The following is a 16,794-nucleotide window of genomic DNA, read 5'->3' as shown; positions in this document are numbered from 1 at the left end:
ACAGAGATTTTTTTTAAAATATACCTTTTTTTTTTTAAAGATTTTATTTATTTATACGAGAGAAAGAGAAGTGAGAGCAGGAACACAAGCAGGGGGAGTGGGAGAGGGAGAAGCAGTCTTTCCGCTGAGCAGGGAGCCCGCTATGGGGCTCGATCCCAGGACTCTGGGGACTCTGGGATCATGACCTGAGCCGAAGGCAGACACTTAACGACTGAGCCAACCCAGCGCCCCGATCACAGGGATTTTCAAGTGTTCATCACTTTACCTGCCCAGCACAGAGTCTATTATTTCCCTCTTATCTACTACCTTTCCCCTCTACCCTGAGTCTGTTTACTATTTGTCTAACTACTCAAGTCATACAAACCATTCAAGTTCTAGTATAACTATGAATGGAGCTGGTTGTAATGATCATATAAAAGTAGAAAATAGTTTCCAAATACCTAAATGGAGTATCTGGATTTTTAAAGCTTAAATGCAATTCCAATGCAAAACAGATACTGAGTTTGCAGAATGTCACTGATTTTTCTGGAATGGGATAGGGGAAGAGAAGAGGTGGGATGCCACTACTGTATACTTGTATGTCTAGAACAATTTTCCTTATTACTACTACCTTTCCATCAATAATCTACCCCTGCCACCCAAAATAACAAACACGTTCATTTAAAGAAACCAGAAAAATTGAAGAGTATCTAAATGAAAATAAAAATTCCCTGTGACCCAAACTGTTAACATTTTCGTGTATTTCCTTTAAGCTGTGTGCCTCCCCACCCCGTGTGTGTGTGTGTGTGTGTGTTTACACAAAACTGGGACTGTTACTCATAAAATTTGATACACTGCTGCCATAGTAAGGCTATATGGTGCAATTAAAAGAATGCCCTTCACTAAGATACTTTACTGTTATCTGCTGAAAAACCATTGTAATAAATACACAATCTCTGACATGTCCAATGTGAATGGCACACCCCTCCCCTCCAGCCGCTGATGTGCACAACCACAGGCAGAAGCACGGGACAAGTAACATTTCTGAAACTCATTTTACTTACCGGTAATCTACCTTTCAGGGTGGTTGTGAGGCTTAAATTTAATGATACGTGTAAAGCCATTTGGCAAACATCAGGCCAATGATAACTGAGAGCTACTACCATGATCAGTAGTAGTAGTAACAGCAGTCATAACGGTGGCATAGCAATCTCTGTCTTTTCACCTGGTCTGTCCTACTAATCACCTACCCTAAGACTTTTCCCACAACTACTCCAAACTTGCCAAGCCTTGTTCAACAGTCTACCTCCAAGTGAATGCTCTCGATTATCAAGGGATTCTCATCATTACAACTTATTTTATTAATTTCTGCTCCTGAAAACACTCCCCACAAAACTGCTCCAAACTTTACCACCTTTTGTTAAACACTAAACTTCAATCTGATTGTTTCAGAGTCTGTCTTCCCCTATATAGTGTGAGTCTGTAAATTTAGGGATATTTCCTTATTGTTATGCGTCTGAAAAAAAAAGGCTTATTCCTGAAAAAATTTAAGTTTATTCTATTAGAGCTGCCCTAACTTCCTTTTTCTCTGTATTAAATTTTCTGTCATTACTCATAGTTCCCCCTTCTCTTGGATCTTGGCTGGAAGTAGTCACTATTTCCAGGGTGAATTCTTTCACTTATATTCTGGAATCTGTTACATACCTTCGTAAACTACCTCTTCCTTTGCATCTTCTATCTTTTCCTTTCTACCGAAGCCTATACTTAAGTATAGCAATATACATGCTACTCCAACTAAAAACAACAGAAACAACACTTTTCCTTTGATCTCATTACTGTCACAAAAGACAGGAACTAGATTTACAATATCTGGCAAAGCAATGATAAATTTAACCAGTATTTAATACATTTATTACAGTAACTATATCTGACAATTTTTTCTCTATCATTGGCCATCTTTCAAAGGAACATATTATTTTCAATTACAACATCAATACAATTTATAATGGCTAGTCCCCTGCTCTTTACATGAATAGTTGCAGCTAAAGCTCAGGATTAGCTTTTATTCCTTTATTTAAATCCCCTTCGCCAAATTCTTTTTTCTTTCAGCTGTTTGTTTCAACTGAACAAATTATTTGCATAAAGTTACTAGGTGCAAGTTTGTGGATTCTAGTTACCCTAAGCAGCTGCTTAAGGCTACAACTCTTTCCACTTGAAAATAAAGCCATATATATAGCATTACTTTATTGGTGTTAATTATACAATGGTTATTACTATCACTTTTCCTACAGTCAATCAATTTCTTTGGCAACATAAACACATAAATAAATGAAGTAAATAAAGCACTTTTCCTACCACCTTAAAGATTTTATTATGTAAAAGCCTGCAATCTATGCAGGTTATATATATTAATAATACATATTATGATATTTTAATAATTCACCATATTTAAGAGAACAATTTAGAAACAAACATCTGCGGCTATAAAGCTATGATTGTTTCCTTTGTTTTTAAAACATAAATAAAAGGGTTGAAAATGGCACTTTAGTTCAGATAGTTTCATTTAAAGTTTTCTTAGTTGTTTAAGTTCTTGGCAGGCTGTTTTTCTTTAATGACCAAAAAGGATTCCATGTCCCTCTTAATAGCCCTCCTGCTGCAAAAACATTTGACTTAAAACACATGGGATATATTTTTTAACAGGAAAATTCTAGTTTAAAAATAAGATGTGCATTTAAATGTTAATAAATGCACTTAAATGATAGTACTATACATCAAAAAACTGCAAAAACAGCTTTTAAAACAGTTATATTGTTAATTTAGAACAATAAACTTTTACTTCAACCCTTGACATTTAATTGCTTTACACAGATAACATTCTCTGGCCGAAGAAATACCAGAGGTATGCATTATTTTATATTCAAATGAGATTTAGTAACAAGCTGATAAAATTTGGGGGGAAAAGCCCACGCCAACACTGATGCTGGCAGACTTACCCAATTTTATTACATATCTAATTGTAGAAGTCCAAAATGGAAAACAAAACAAAAAGACAGTAACTTCATTATTAAAAGAAATTAATTTATTGCCTTTACACAGGATTAAAAATTACAAGTGCAAACTGGACAGGACTTGCAAAACGACATGCTGCGGCTGCGACAGCCCTGTCTGCCATCATCAGTCCAGATTCAAAGCCACAGGTAAGAGCAACTGATTGACTGGCTTAGCTGCCGAAGGTAACGGGGCAGTAAGCAAGTATTTGGGCTTTTTCTTTTTTTTTGGCTTTTGTAGAGAGAGGTATGTCCTGCCTTCTAGTAAGACTCAAATTATGAGAAATATCTCAAACATAGGAAGGGAGTTTGGATGGAAGATAGTCAAAACCAAATGTCTTTGGCTCTATCTCCTTTCCTTCTAATAATTAATAATATTGATAATATTATAATATAAATAATACTAGTAGTAGTAATAATAATTACTAGAGGAAAGGACTTCTGTTTTTGCTTTTGATCCTCTAGCCCCAGTTCCTACTAACCTACTGGTCTGTGAAGCAGTCACATATTTTACACAGCAAAGTAGGAAATATATTCTCGGGAACCATGCTTAAATAAATATGTTTTCAAAATCTGTACCCTCCACCAAAATTTTAGTTGCATCTGAAAGCAGTATAGAAGTACATATGCACAATTTAGGCATTTCAATAGATATGTTATACTTAATTAACTAAAATAAGCTTTGAGATAAAATAAAAATGAATTATGATGTGTGTATTTGTCTGTAAATTTGAGTTTGGATACTCACCCGGACTCCTTGAAAGATAGGGCAGTGTATCACTTCACACTGTTCCTGACAAAGCTACTCACAGCATAAAGTTTACCTCCCTACCTGAACTTCTGTTTGCTCATTACTTACTCTGTATTTGGTATATTTACAAACATCATCTTATTTGATTTCTATGATGGCTCTTTGTTAAAGGTAAAACTAACCCCACTTTACTGCTAAGGAAAACAAGCTTTCAAACAAGTAACTTTCCAGAGCATACAACTATGTGGTGGCAAGAGCTGGGGTTTGAAACCAGATATGTCCTAAAGACCTAATTTTTATCCTACTCTACTATAATACTTGATTGTTTACTTAGATAATATGCGTAAGTTTATGCCTAGGTAAAAACTGAAGTATACTTTTATACACAGTATCTATGATGCTATAAATTTTTCCTTATTTTTAATGCTGGCAAATTCTGAAAGCATAGTAGGTTTAAGAAGTTAGCACTGGTACATAATTTTCTTACTCTGCACAATTTCTAAGGAATAAAGTTTCTTAGTAAACTGCAGGCTAGATTTTCACCTTAGTAAATTCTATTCCCAAATATTTTAAATAACTCTAAAAAGGACTTCAACATGATGTGGCAAATTTGTCTCATGGTATATAACCTTTTGGTTTTGGGTACCATCTTTAAATACTCTTTGGTATCCAGTGTTTGGAAGAATGAAGTAAAAAGTTCTCCCATCAGCTGTGGAAGGAATTAGGGCTTTTCCTAATAATATATTTTTATGCATTATTAGTTAAGACCCACGGAATATACCTTAAGCTAATGCTACCAAAAAGTATTACATAATGTTAATCTCAGATTTATAAAGGCTTATTAGTTCAAACTTTAAGTATAATAATACTAACAAAATACCCATTGATTCTATAGCTTTTACATAAAATCTTTTATAAATGTAGAAACAGCAAGGTGATGGGCTGTTCACAGTTGAAAAGATAAGATGCCAACAGGCTAGGTCAGCAAAGAACTGTTGACTATAGAATCAAGCCAATCTTCATTAACTTAACTCACTCAACAAATATTAATTAAAAGCCCTTTATGTGCCAGACATTGTACTAATATGAAAAAAAACTCCAGGGTGCAAAGCATCAACCCTCTGAAGATATCTTCTGGTCTTATGACCCCAAAATTTAGACAAAAGATGCTATAAAATGAATTCCAGGCTGCCAAATAATCTAACTACTGAATTAATTTCAACCTAAAATGGCAATATAACTAGAATTAAGCAGTCACTGATACATCATGAAATATAAGTTTCTACTCTGAATATCTTACCCTATAATATAGGGTAATATTTGATATCAAGATGGCAGTTTTATATATCACACTCAACTAATCTTTAGAAACTTCTTTACCTTAAAATAAATGTATAAAACTGCCATCAGTTTTTGTTAAATATTTTAATTTTTTTCTTAAATGAAAATTTAAGAAAAATTCCTTTAAGAATCCTTAACCTGACTACATTATTTCTGAAATTCCAATTACTGGAAGAAATTAAAGATTTACCATGGACTCTGGATGATACTTCCGGAAGAAGTAAAAGCACCTTTACAGAGAATACAAATTCTAGTTTTCATTCATTGGTCACCTCTAGTGAGGTTCATGTTTCTTGTTGTTCTGTTATTTCCCCTGAGACCAGTGATTATTCAAATCTCATCTTGATGCAAAAGTATCTTTCTTTAAGGATTATAGAGTAGGAATAACGAAACCTTGTGTTAGAATCTTTAGGAGGAACTACAACTCTACACCTGCAAAGGAACTGCAGTAGGAACCCAGGAGTCTGAGGTTGAGGAGAATCACTTGAGGAGATTCCTAGGTGGTCAGGGAATATATCAATTTTATTAGTGCAAATAAAAGTCCCTAAGTTTCTAGAGAGAACAGCTTCCACACTGGAAATGTTTATTGAGATCCTCTAAATTCTGTTTGACTCTTGAATGATACAACTCTAAATATAAACACATTATAGATTATATTCTCCCAAAGGAAAATAATTTTCATCTTTTCTATAATAGCTATTAGCTAGATATTGATGAGAAACAATGTATTCTAAAAGTGGCTTTCAAATGTCTTTTATAGCTGCAGAAGCATCTTTTCAAACAAAATGTGAGAGTCCTTATACATCAAGTGAAAAGCAGAGATCCTATGGTTAAAGGTAAGCTGGAGTCCTCTCTCAAACGTTCCCTTTATCCCAACATTGCTTATTCAAAGAACACGGTGGCCAAGAAACAGTACTAAAAACAAGGACTGTAAATTAGTGGTTTACCAGAGGCATTGAGTCCTTTCCTCTAATTACACAGAATTAAAAGAGCAGTTCATGGATTTTTTAATTATAGAGAATTTTTGGGGTCCCATTTCATAAGGATCAAACACAAAATATAATCACACATTATTTATATGTTTCAGTTATAAACTAACAGTCTGCATCATGCTGATGATATAAAAACAAGAATAAAGGACAAGGACCTTCCAAGTTTTTGTTCAGACATATAAAGAGTTTATAAGTTGTCATTCCCATCCTCAGAACAAGAAAAAAGCTGAACTGAAAATTAACAATTCTTGAATCCATCAGAGAACTAAGGTCACAAGGCAAACTGCCTCCCTGAAAATTGGAGACAGTCGAATATAGAGAATCACAAATAACTTCCAGAATCAATAACTGGTAGGAATACTTAAGCAGAAATTGATGAACTGATGGAGGTCTAGTATGGATTACCCTGAAAGATAGAAACTCTGGCAGGGCCTGGGGGTAGGGAGGTGGGGGGTGCAGCTGCAGTGTCTGTAGAGAGCCCACACTTTTTTGAGTTTTACCTCCAGGAATTTTACCAGGGTTCTACAAGAGTAAAGACTGGAGGAAAAACTCCCTAGGGCTTTCCTGCAGAGGGAGTGAGAAAACAATCAATTTTAAATATGCCCAGTGTTCTTTTCTCCCTACCAAGGGCCTGCCCTCAAGGAAAATTACTTTAACAAAGCCTTATCTGGCCTAGGGGAAGGAGCAATTAGGTAACTCAAGCCCTCAGATTCCCTGTCTCACAGAAGGGGAAGAAAAATAAAGAAAATAAAAGAAACTCGTCTTAAAGTCACAGCCCTTAAACTCAAGCCCACTAAAAAGTTAGATTTAATCATGAGATGACAGAATGCTTCCCATCTGCACTACCTTATCACCACATCAACAAGGCTCCAGTATAATAACAGTGGATTACAACTGAGAGAGCTCTAAGATACAGACTCTATTTAAAAATGAGCTTTGGGGAGCCTGCGTGGCTCAGTTGGTTGAACATCCAACTCTTGGTTTTGGCTGGGGTCATGATCTCATGGGTCTTGAGATCAAGCCCTGCATGGGGCTCTGCGCTCAGCAGGGAGTCTGCTTGAGACTCTCTTCCTCTTCCCCCTCACCCCATAGGCGCTAAAGTAAATAAACAAATCTTAAAAAAAATGAGCTTCTAGCAAATCCAAAGAAAACAAGGGAGTGGGGAAAAAAGGACACTAGAAGAAACTGAAGCCTCTGACACCTACAGCTACAGCAAACATTAAATACAGCATAATTCCTAAGCAGGTAAACATAAAACTTAACACCAAAGGCCTCTTTACCTCAGTTCCTATTAACCAATACAACATATCCTGCTTTCAACAAAAACTTACAAAGCATGCCAAATGTAAAGAAAAAAAAAAAAAACAACCCCAAAACCAACCAGAACCAAACACCAAAACCCAACAATAAACCCAAAACGCAGTTTGAAGAAAGAAAGCACGCATGAGAACCAGACTCAGATATGACAGAGATTTTGGAATTATCATAATGCAGACTTAATATAGTCATGATTAATACACTAAGACACTAATGGAAAAAGTGGCAACACGGAAGAATATATGGGTAAAGTAAGAGAAATGGAGATGTTAAGAATCAAAAAGAAATGATAGAAATCAAAAATACTGTAACAGAAATAAAGAATGCCCTTGAGAAGTGGCTGGCTCAGTGAGTGGAGCATGCCACTTGATATCACGGTTGTGGGTTTGAGCCCCGTGTTGGGTGTAGAGATTACTTAAAAATTAAAATCTTAAAAAAAAAAAAAAAGAATGCCTTTGGGGATGGGATCATCAATAGACTGGATACAGCCAAGAACAGAATCAGTGAGTTTAAAAACAAGTATGAATAGAAACTTCCCAAACTGAAGAACAAAGAGAAAAAAAAGGAAACAGTTAAGAACTGTGGGACAGTTACAAAAGGTGCAACGTATGTGTAATGGGAATACCAGAAAGAGGAAAGAGATAAAATGAAGAAATATCTGAACTGAGCATTTTCCAAAATCAATGACACACACCAAACCACAGATCTAGGAAACTCAGAGAATACCAAACAGGATAAATGTAAAAAACAAAAAAAACCCACCTAGGCATATTATATTTAAATTGCTAAAAACCAAAGACAAAAAAATCTTGAAAGTAGCTAGAGGGAAAAGAGCAAAAACAAAACACATTACTGACAGCACAACAAAGGTAAACTTACACTGGATGTCTCTTGAGTAGAATGAAATATTTTGAAGTTAAAAGAAAAAAATTTTATGTCCACAAAATTATTTCTCAAAAGCAAAGGAGAAATGCTTTTTCAGACAAAAAGTGAGGGCACGTCTGCACTAGAGCTGCTGCCTTATTAGCGAGCAAGGAGCCCACTTCTCCCTCTGCCTGCCTCTCCCCCCACTTGTGCTCTCTCTCTCTCTCTCTCTGACAAGTAAATAAAATAAAATCTTAAAAAAAAACCAAAACCATAAAAAGTTTTTAAAAGAAGTATAATTGATATGCTAAGAGGAACAAATGGAATCATAAATTACTAAAACCAAAGAAAGTAAAACATGTGAAGACAAAAGATACAAAACACAAGTGAAATGAATAGAAAACATTTATAAATATGATAAATATTAATGCAACTGTATCAATAATCATTTTAAATGTGAATGATCTAAACATACTAATTAATAAAGAGACTGGCAGAGCAGATAAACAAAATGAAACCCAACTATGTGTGGTTAGATATAAAAACACAGATTAAAAGTAAAGTGATGGAGGTGGTTGGGGGATGAGCAAAATAGGTGAAGGGGATTAAAAGGTACAAACTTCCAGTTCTAAAATAAGTAAGTCATGGGGATGAAAACTACAGCACAGGGAGTATAGTCAATAATATTGTAATAACTTTGTATGATAACACATGGTAACTAAACTTAGCATAGTGAATGTTGTATAATGTATATAACTGTCAAGGGGCTATGTTGTACACCTGAAACAGTGTAATATTGTATGCCAACTACACTCCAATTAAAAAAATTTTTTAAAGGCAGTTAGCAAAAGGATTGACTTTTATGAGGAAAACCTAGGGGGAAGAAGAGAAAATCATATTCAAAGTTGAAAGCTGGGGACCAATAATATTGATTTGAACATTAAAATCCATTTTATACTCCCTCCACCCCAAAAATAAAAGGATGGTGAAAGACATAGCACACTAACAGTAATCAAAAGAAAGCTGGAGTAACTATACTAGAGTCAGATGAAGCCGACTTCAGAGTATGGTTACTATCAGAAATGAAGAGGGACATTACATAATGATAAGGAGGTCAACTCTTCACAAAGACACGCAATTCTTAAGGTCTGCACTCCTAACACAAAGCATCAAAATATGAGCAAAATCTGATAGAACTGCAGGAAGAAATAGAAAAATCCACTAATTATACTTGGAAACTTAGCACAACTCTATCAGTGACTGACAGATCTAGCAGGCAGAAAATCAGGAGGATGTATTTGAACTAAGCAGCATCATCAATCAATTGATCTAACTGACATTTATATAACACTTCAACAACAGAAAAAAACATTCTTCTCACGCTCTTGTGGAACATTCACCAAGACAGACTACATTCTGGGACATAAAACACACCTTAACAAATTTAAAAGAATAGAAGTCATATAAAGTATGTTCTCAGACTACAGTGTAATTAAACTAAAAATAACAAAAAGATAGGTGGACTATCCCCAAATACTTGGAAATTAAACAACGTACTTCTAAAATATTTTGAACTAAGTGATAACGAAATTACAACTTACCAAATTTATGGGATACAGCTAAGGCAGTACATAGAGGGAAAGTTATAGATTAGAAAAGATCTAAAAATCAATAATCTAAGCTTCCACCTTAGAAATCTAGAAAAGGAACAATATGAATTTAAAGCAAGCAGAAGAAAAAAAATAAAAATTAAAGGAGAAATCAATGAAATGACAACAGGAAATCAACAGAGAAAAATCAACGAAACCAAAACCAGTTGTTTGAGATCAGTAAAATAGATAAACCTCTAGCTAGCTTAACCAAGAGAAAGAATGAGAAACAACACAAATTACTAATATCAGAAATAAAAGCTTCTTTCATTGCTAATGAGCCCATGAATATTAAAAGGATAATAAATGTTATAAATAACTCTATGCCACAAATTTGGTAATTTATAAAATGAATGGATTTCTCTAAACGACACAATCTGCTAAAACTCACACAAGAAGAATAATCTGAACAAGCTGATAACTACTGAAAAAAACTGAACTGGATTTATGGTTTCCCTGGTGAATTCTACCAAACATTTAAGGAAGAAATGATACCAATTCTCTATAATCCCTACCAAAAAATAGGAGAGTACATTTCCTGATTCATTACGTAAGACCAGCATTACCCTAATACCAAAACCATACAAAGACAGAACAATTATAGACCAGTACACAGGTGTAAAAGTCCTCAAAAAAGGAATGCCTGGGTGGCTCAGTCGGTTAAGTGTCTGCCTTCGGCTCAGGTCATGATCCCAGGGTCCTGGGATCGAGTCCCCTATCAGGCTCCTTGCTTCTCCCTCTGCCTGCTGCTTCCCCTGCTTGTGCTCTCTCTGACAAATAAATTTAAAAAAAGAATCTAAAAAAAAAAAAAGCAATTACAATGAAAATGCCAACATGCTTTTTTGGAGATCTATAGAAACATTCTAAAGTTCATTTGAAAGGATAAGTATCCGTACATGTACCAAGTCCAATTTATAAATCACTCTAATTTCAAAATCTAGCATAGTGCCTGGTATAAATGCTTGAAAAAAATTGAGAAACACCCTGAAAAAGAAAAATTAGGAGGGGGATCTTGCCATATCCAACATTAAAATTTTAAGTTATGGTATAGGGGCACCTGGGTGGCTCAGTCAGTTAAGCAGCTGCCTTTGGCTCAGATCATGATCCTGGGGTCCTGGCATCGAGTGCCGCATCAGGCTCCCTGCTCAGCCAGGAGTCTGCTTCTTCCTTTCCCTTTTCCCCTCTCTGTCGCTTGTGCTCTCTCTCAAATAAATAAATACAATATTTGGGGGAAAAAAAGTGATGGTATAATAAAGACAGAGACCAGTGGAGTAACAAGTAATTCAGAAATAGACAAAGGATACAGGAATTTAATATATAACAAGGGTAGAAATTCAAACACCCAAGGGAAAGATAAACACCAATATGTTAGCCATTTGGAAAATAAAAAAGCTAGATTCATACTTCACTTTATACATGAAACTAAATTACAGATGGATAAAAAAGTTAAAACATTAAAGTACTGGAGGGCAACAAAATGTGTATTATGTGATCTAAGAGCTGAGAAGATCTTTCTAAGCATGAAATAAAAACCATTAGTTTTTCTAGTCTGTCCACTAAAACATCTAGAATAATAACCAACCTAAAAGCAACGGATACTCCCTGGAACCTAGACTAAATACCATTTCCCATTAAAAGACCTCCTTGGACAAATCTGATTCCATGTATGTGGCAGGAACATTTTGTTTAACAGAGAACGAGGAAACTGTCAAAGACCTATTAAGATCACTGATATTAAGATCAACCAAAGGAACTGGGAACCAGCATGAATAGGCCTTTACTGGCTAAAGACGGGACAATTTGAACATCAAGAAATAATAACTGCAATGGACTAAAATACCTCAAATATTTTTAAATTCATAAGTTCATTTATAATGATACTAAAAACAAAAACAAACAGAATCCAAACTTCATGGGACACCTTTGAAGAATACAAGTAAATAATGCAATATTTTTAAAATTGGTAAATAAGAGCTATCATAGATAATCTATCTAGCCTTTTCTTTAGGAACTTAAGAAAGAACTTACTATTTCTCAGAGAAATCAAAGAGTTGGTAAGAGGGGAACATTTACATTTTACAACTCTTAATGTAATGATGGATTTAGGTGATCACCCTCAATGGCTGTTGACATCACAAAAAAAGAGACAAGATATTACATATCTCCTGATGGAAGTACACAATGCCACTTTTAAAATGCTCTTCATAAAACTGAAACAATTGCGAGAAGAGCAAAGGGAGAGAGAATCTGAAGCAGATTCTGCACTGAGCGTGAGCCTGATGCACAACTCTGATCAAACGACCACGAGATCACAACCAAGTCTGCCGCTTAACAGACTGAGCCACCCAGGTGCTCCTGTACTGAAACTTTTCTAACCATCCCAGCACTGTATTAACTGTCCGCTATGCTGCCAACTATCTCTTTATAGCACTTATTTATACCATAAATTTGTTTTTGGATGTGCTTCTTTAAAAGCTGAGAATGATCTTTTTTATTTCTAACTCCAAGCACATACACCCTCCTAGAGGGTACTCGGTAAATATTTGCAGAATCAAACTGAATTAAAATTGTAGCATCTAAAAATGGCTTTAAAAAATGACAAGCTCTGGGAACCCTTGCTGAGTCTTATTCAAAAAAGACTTCCAAAGAGGAGGCACAGATCAAATTTTGTAGCAAGACGGGAAATCGTGTTGTGCATTTAGGTGCATTAACTCTTCCAGCAACTTTTTTCTTGAAATACTGTAAGCGCTTCATCTAAAGCAGCTATTCTCAAACTTTTTAGTCAACAAATAGTATTAGCTGACTACCTACTCCATCAGCTTCCATTTACATGGAAAGACAAAAACAAAATCTGAAAAAAGTAAAGAATACAGTTGATGATGGTGAAAATAGTTTCAAATTAACTTACAACATAAACAAAACAAGATGGTCAAAATAAACATATCAAAGAAATAATCGGAGACCCCCGAAAGCATGGACTTGTAAACTACCTTTTGACAAACAGATTTTATACTATAATCTAGTACACACCTGCCTATATTATATATACATATAAAACTGGAAACAATAGTTACCTTTACTAACATGATGGAATCTGATATATTTTATTCATTTTTTTTTAATTGGGAACAAAACAAAACCAGCAAAAACCCACAAGTAGAGATCCGACAAAATGATTTCATGACACCACTACTGGGTTGAAATTTAAAGTTTGATGAACACTGTTCAAAGAAATTGTGCATGCTATTAATAATCCCTAAGCTACAGTGATAGCGACAATCCCACAACAAACCTGTATATGAAGTTTACAGTAAAGTATGTAGTATATCATAAAAATTATGAATAGCAAATATAATTTTTAAAAGAATATGGTAATTTCTTCTATCAGTTAAAGTGAAAAGGAAATTTGATATCCATAAAGTGAAGGGTATTATGTCTATTAAGACAAGTGCCTTAGTCCCATACCTCTAAAAAAGTGACAAAGCAAAGGGTCTTGGCTGAGCACTGTTAAAAGAACTATTTTATTTAACCGACATTATTCGCAAGTATTTAGCAAGTGTAAGAAAGCCCTATTTTAGGAAGTTCAATTCTACTCATTGTTCATCTTAGTTATTAAATTTTAAGATGATATGGCTTTAAAAATAATTTTCATGGGGTGTCCAACCCAAACTCAAATTTAAGACAAATCAGTCTTCCTAAAAGATTATCTTTAAGTTGCTACAATACAGAAATTCAATAGCTGTCACCAACATCAAGTCACTTTAAAAAACCTATCTCTTTTCATAGTCAAATATGAAATCAAATGCTTAGCTGATTTTCTCTTGTTAAAAGCTAATACTGAAACACATTCCCCAATAACCTACCATTAGGCAATGAAGCTCTTTCTACCATTTATATAAATTTCCTAGTTTAGGTGCCACTGGACCTACATAGACATCCCTCTTCACAGGAAGTACTTTCGCTAAAAGACTTCAGTGGTTTCAAAAGAAAATTTTCATAAAAGTACAGATGACAGAAATGTAAATATAAAAGCATTCCAGAACAAAGAGCATTTATGTGTATCAAATAAAATTGCCATTTACTTTTTACAAGACTGCCACAGACACATGAAGTTGTGTCCAGGTTTTCTCACTGGATCCCCTTGCTGACTAGATGCACTGAATGGAGAAGGCTGGGAAGTGTTAGGCTGGCTCTGCACTTGCGCAGCTGGTGAAGGCGTCAGAGGAGTGTTCTGTGAAAAAACACAACCACGTAGTTTGTGAGGTGACACTGAAAGACATTCGTATTTTATAGTATAGGCATAAAATAATTATAATGACGATTATATGATTACATTGATAGTTATGCACTTCTAACATAAAATTTACATTTGTAGTTAATGATCATTTTTTAAAAAATTCTTTATAAAAGATAATTATTTTTATAAAAATAATTAGGAAGTTAGATTCTTTTATTTCATCTGAACCACAAAGGCAAAATCACATTGTTACTGTTACAGGATATACATTATTTAGAATTAAGAATTTTTAGATTAATAAAATTAGGCAGAAACACAATTATAGATTAACATGAGGAATAAATCTACTATAAATGCACCCATTTGATTTACTTACGTACATTCTGCACAAGAACAAATCAATTGCAAATTATTATTTCTTAGCATATTTTCCTTTTGATTTTTTTAATGACTACAACATAAATCATAGCAAAAAGCAAAGAAAATTTCTGATGTTAAAAATGAAGTAACCGTAAGTAGAATGTTGTAAAAATTATTTTATAGTAAGTCATTTTAACTTTAGTCTTTAAAGTTGTTCAGTTACAGTTGTTGATGGACAATACAAGTAAAAATCCTAATTGTACATATAAGTCTTTTTTAAATATAAGCTACGTTTTCTTCTTCTGTATTCCATCCCTTTCTCTCTGAAAAATACATAATTATAATAAAGCTTAAAACAATTTGAGGCAAAATATTTTCTTTGAACCTTAACTCAGATTTTATTCATAAAAAATGTATCACAAAGGGAAAAATACTGAATTTTTCATATAGAAATGGTAGCACATCATTTTCAAAGCATAGTTTAATGGCAATAAATTTAAACTCTGGAAAAATATTACATATACTTGTTCACTTATAAGGTAATATTGGTTGCTGCAAACGTCAGATTAAAAGCTATAAAAATTAGAAAAAAGACAAAACACTATAAGGCTAGAGCATAAAAATGAAAAAAAGGAGAATAAAATGCTGAAAAAAAGTTTAGAAATGTGAAGTCCTAAGAACTTTTGAGTTCCAAACTCTAAGAAAAAAAAAATCTACTTTTGGGATGTGATTGAAGTTGTTTCCATAACGTTCCCGCCCTTAAATTTTACAGTATGGTCAGTGAGAAAACATATACATGCATATACATGCATGAAAAACAGGCGTCATGGATATGATGTGGACTCCCTAGCTTGACACATCAGTACTCAAACTTTCAATTTGCTTTTTAAACTAGTTATGTGACCCTGGGCAACCTGTTTAACTTCTGTGATCTTCAGGTTCCTCATCTATAAACTGTTAAGTAATGAAATCTAGGGTAAGGAATGGTGGGAAGAGACTAGAGAAACTACAGCTGAAGAGCCTAGTTCTAGATTCTCAACAAATGGCAATAGTTAGTATTATTATTATTATGCTAGAAGTCCAAATAGAGAAGGGAAACCAAACTTTGGAGGAAAGATAATGAGTTTGCTTTGGGGACACTGACAGATCAACAACTACAAATGTCTAGTAATAGAAGTTAATGCTGGAAACACGGATCTGACAATCGTTCACCTGGGAATTCTTAAGGCCATAAAAACTGATGCTGAGAAAGCACACAGAAAAAAAAAAAAAGAGGATCAGAGACAAAGGAATGGAAGGTAACATTAGAATTAAGTCTATCAAAAGAATTATTCAAATTGCTTCCCTGAAATGAAAATATTCAATAAAAATCCAGGAAATTCTAATAAGGGGGAGTAACCAAGAGGACCCATTTCAGCCAAATACAAATATTAAGAGAGTAACAAGTTACAAATATCCCAGAATTTTAATTAAAGGGTAAATCTGCCGAAGCATCAAATTCCCTCAGAATGAATCTTTTGGTTCCCCATACTATTACTGTTTAAATTAGGTATTTTATTGAATATCTTGTCATATATTTGTAGATTAAGCTTATTTTTATTTTCGTAAGTGCTAACAAATCTTTATCCTATCTTTTTTTCCATTGTGGAACTCTTATTTGGTGTCACATAGAAAATTTAACAAGGAATCACAAGGTATTTTGACCCCAAATGTGAATGAGGGATGTGGCAAGGATGACTGAAATTAATCTATTAAATTAAGAATAAATAAAGACGCATTAACCAAATGCAACGTGTAAAAAACTTGTGGATCTTAATTCAAACGAGTTGTTTAAAAAAAAAAAAATGTTGTTTTTAAAAGACAACTAGAGGGGCGCCTGGGTGGCTCAGATGGTTCAATGTCTGCCTTCGGCTCAGGTCATGATCCCAGGGTCTTGGCATCGAGCCCCACATCGGGCTCCCTGCTGAGCGGGGAGCCTGCTTCTCCCTCTCCCTTTGCCTGCTGCTTCCCCTGCTTGTGCTGTCAAAAATAAATAAAATCTTAAAAAAAAAAATGACAACTAGAGAATAATGAACTGGGTGTCAGATAATATTAAACACATTACTATTTATGCTGGATGTGATTTGGTATTGGAGAGAGAGATCTAAATAGTTAAAAGTACTCAACTATTAGAGAAACAGATTCTGAATTATTATTGGCAAAATGCAATAATGTTTGATATTTGTTTTAAAGTACTCCAAGGAAAAAAAAATGATAG

General features: G+C 34.3%; 1 protein-coding gene across 4 annotated transcripts in view; it reads right to left on the bottom strand.

Moving 5' to 3' along the window:
* Positions 1-16,794, bottom strand: part of ARID2 (AT-rich interaction domain 2) — a 157,895-nt gene that overhangs the window by 18,650 nt on the left and 122,451 nt on the right. For all 4 annotated transcript variants that reach the window (XM_028123132.2, XM_028123133.2, XM_088026017.1 and 1 more), the window contains one exon: positions 14,023-14,171. In XM_028123132.2, coding sequence (XP_027978933.1) covers positions 14,023-14,171 — 149 coding nt within the window. The remainder of the gene's footprint in view (positions 1-14,022; positions 14,172-16,794) is intronic.

The sequence above is a fragment of the Eumetopias jubatus genome, unplaced genomic scaffold (genome assembly GCF_037043125.1).
Source record: "Eumetopias jubatus isolate StellerSeaLion01/CBP00866 unplaced genomic scaffold, mEumJub1_p1.0 scaffold_8, whole genome shotgun sequence".
Taxonomy (NCBI): Eukaryota; Metazoa; Chordata; class Mammalia; order Carnivora; family Otariidae; genus Eumetopias; species Eumetopias jubatus.
This window is presented reverse-complemented; position numbering and strand designations above follow the sequence as displayed.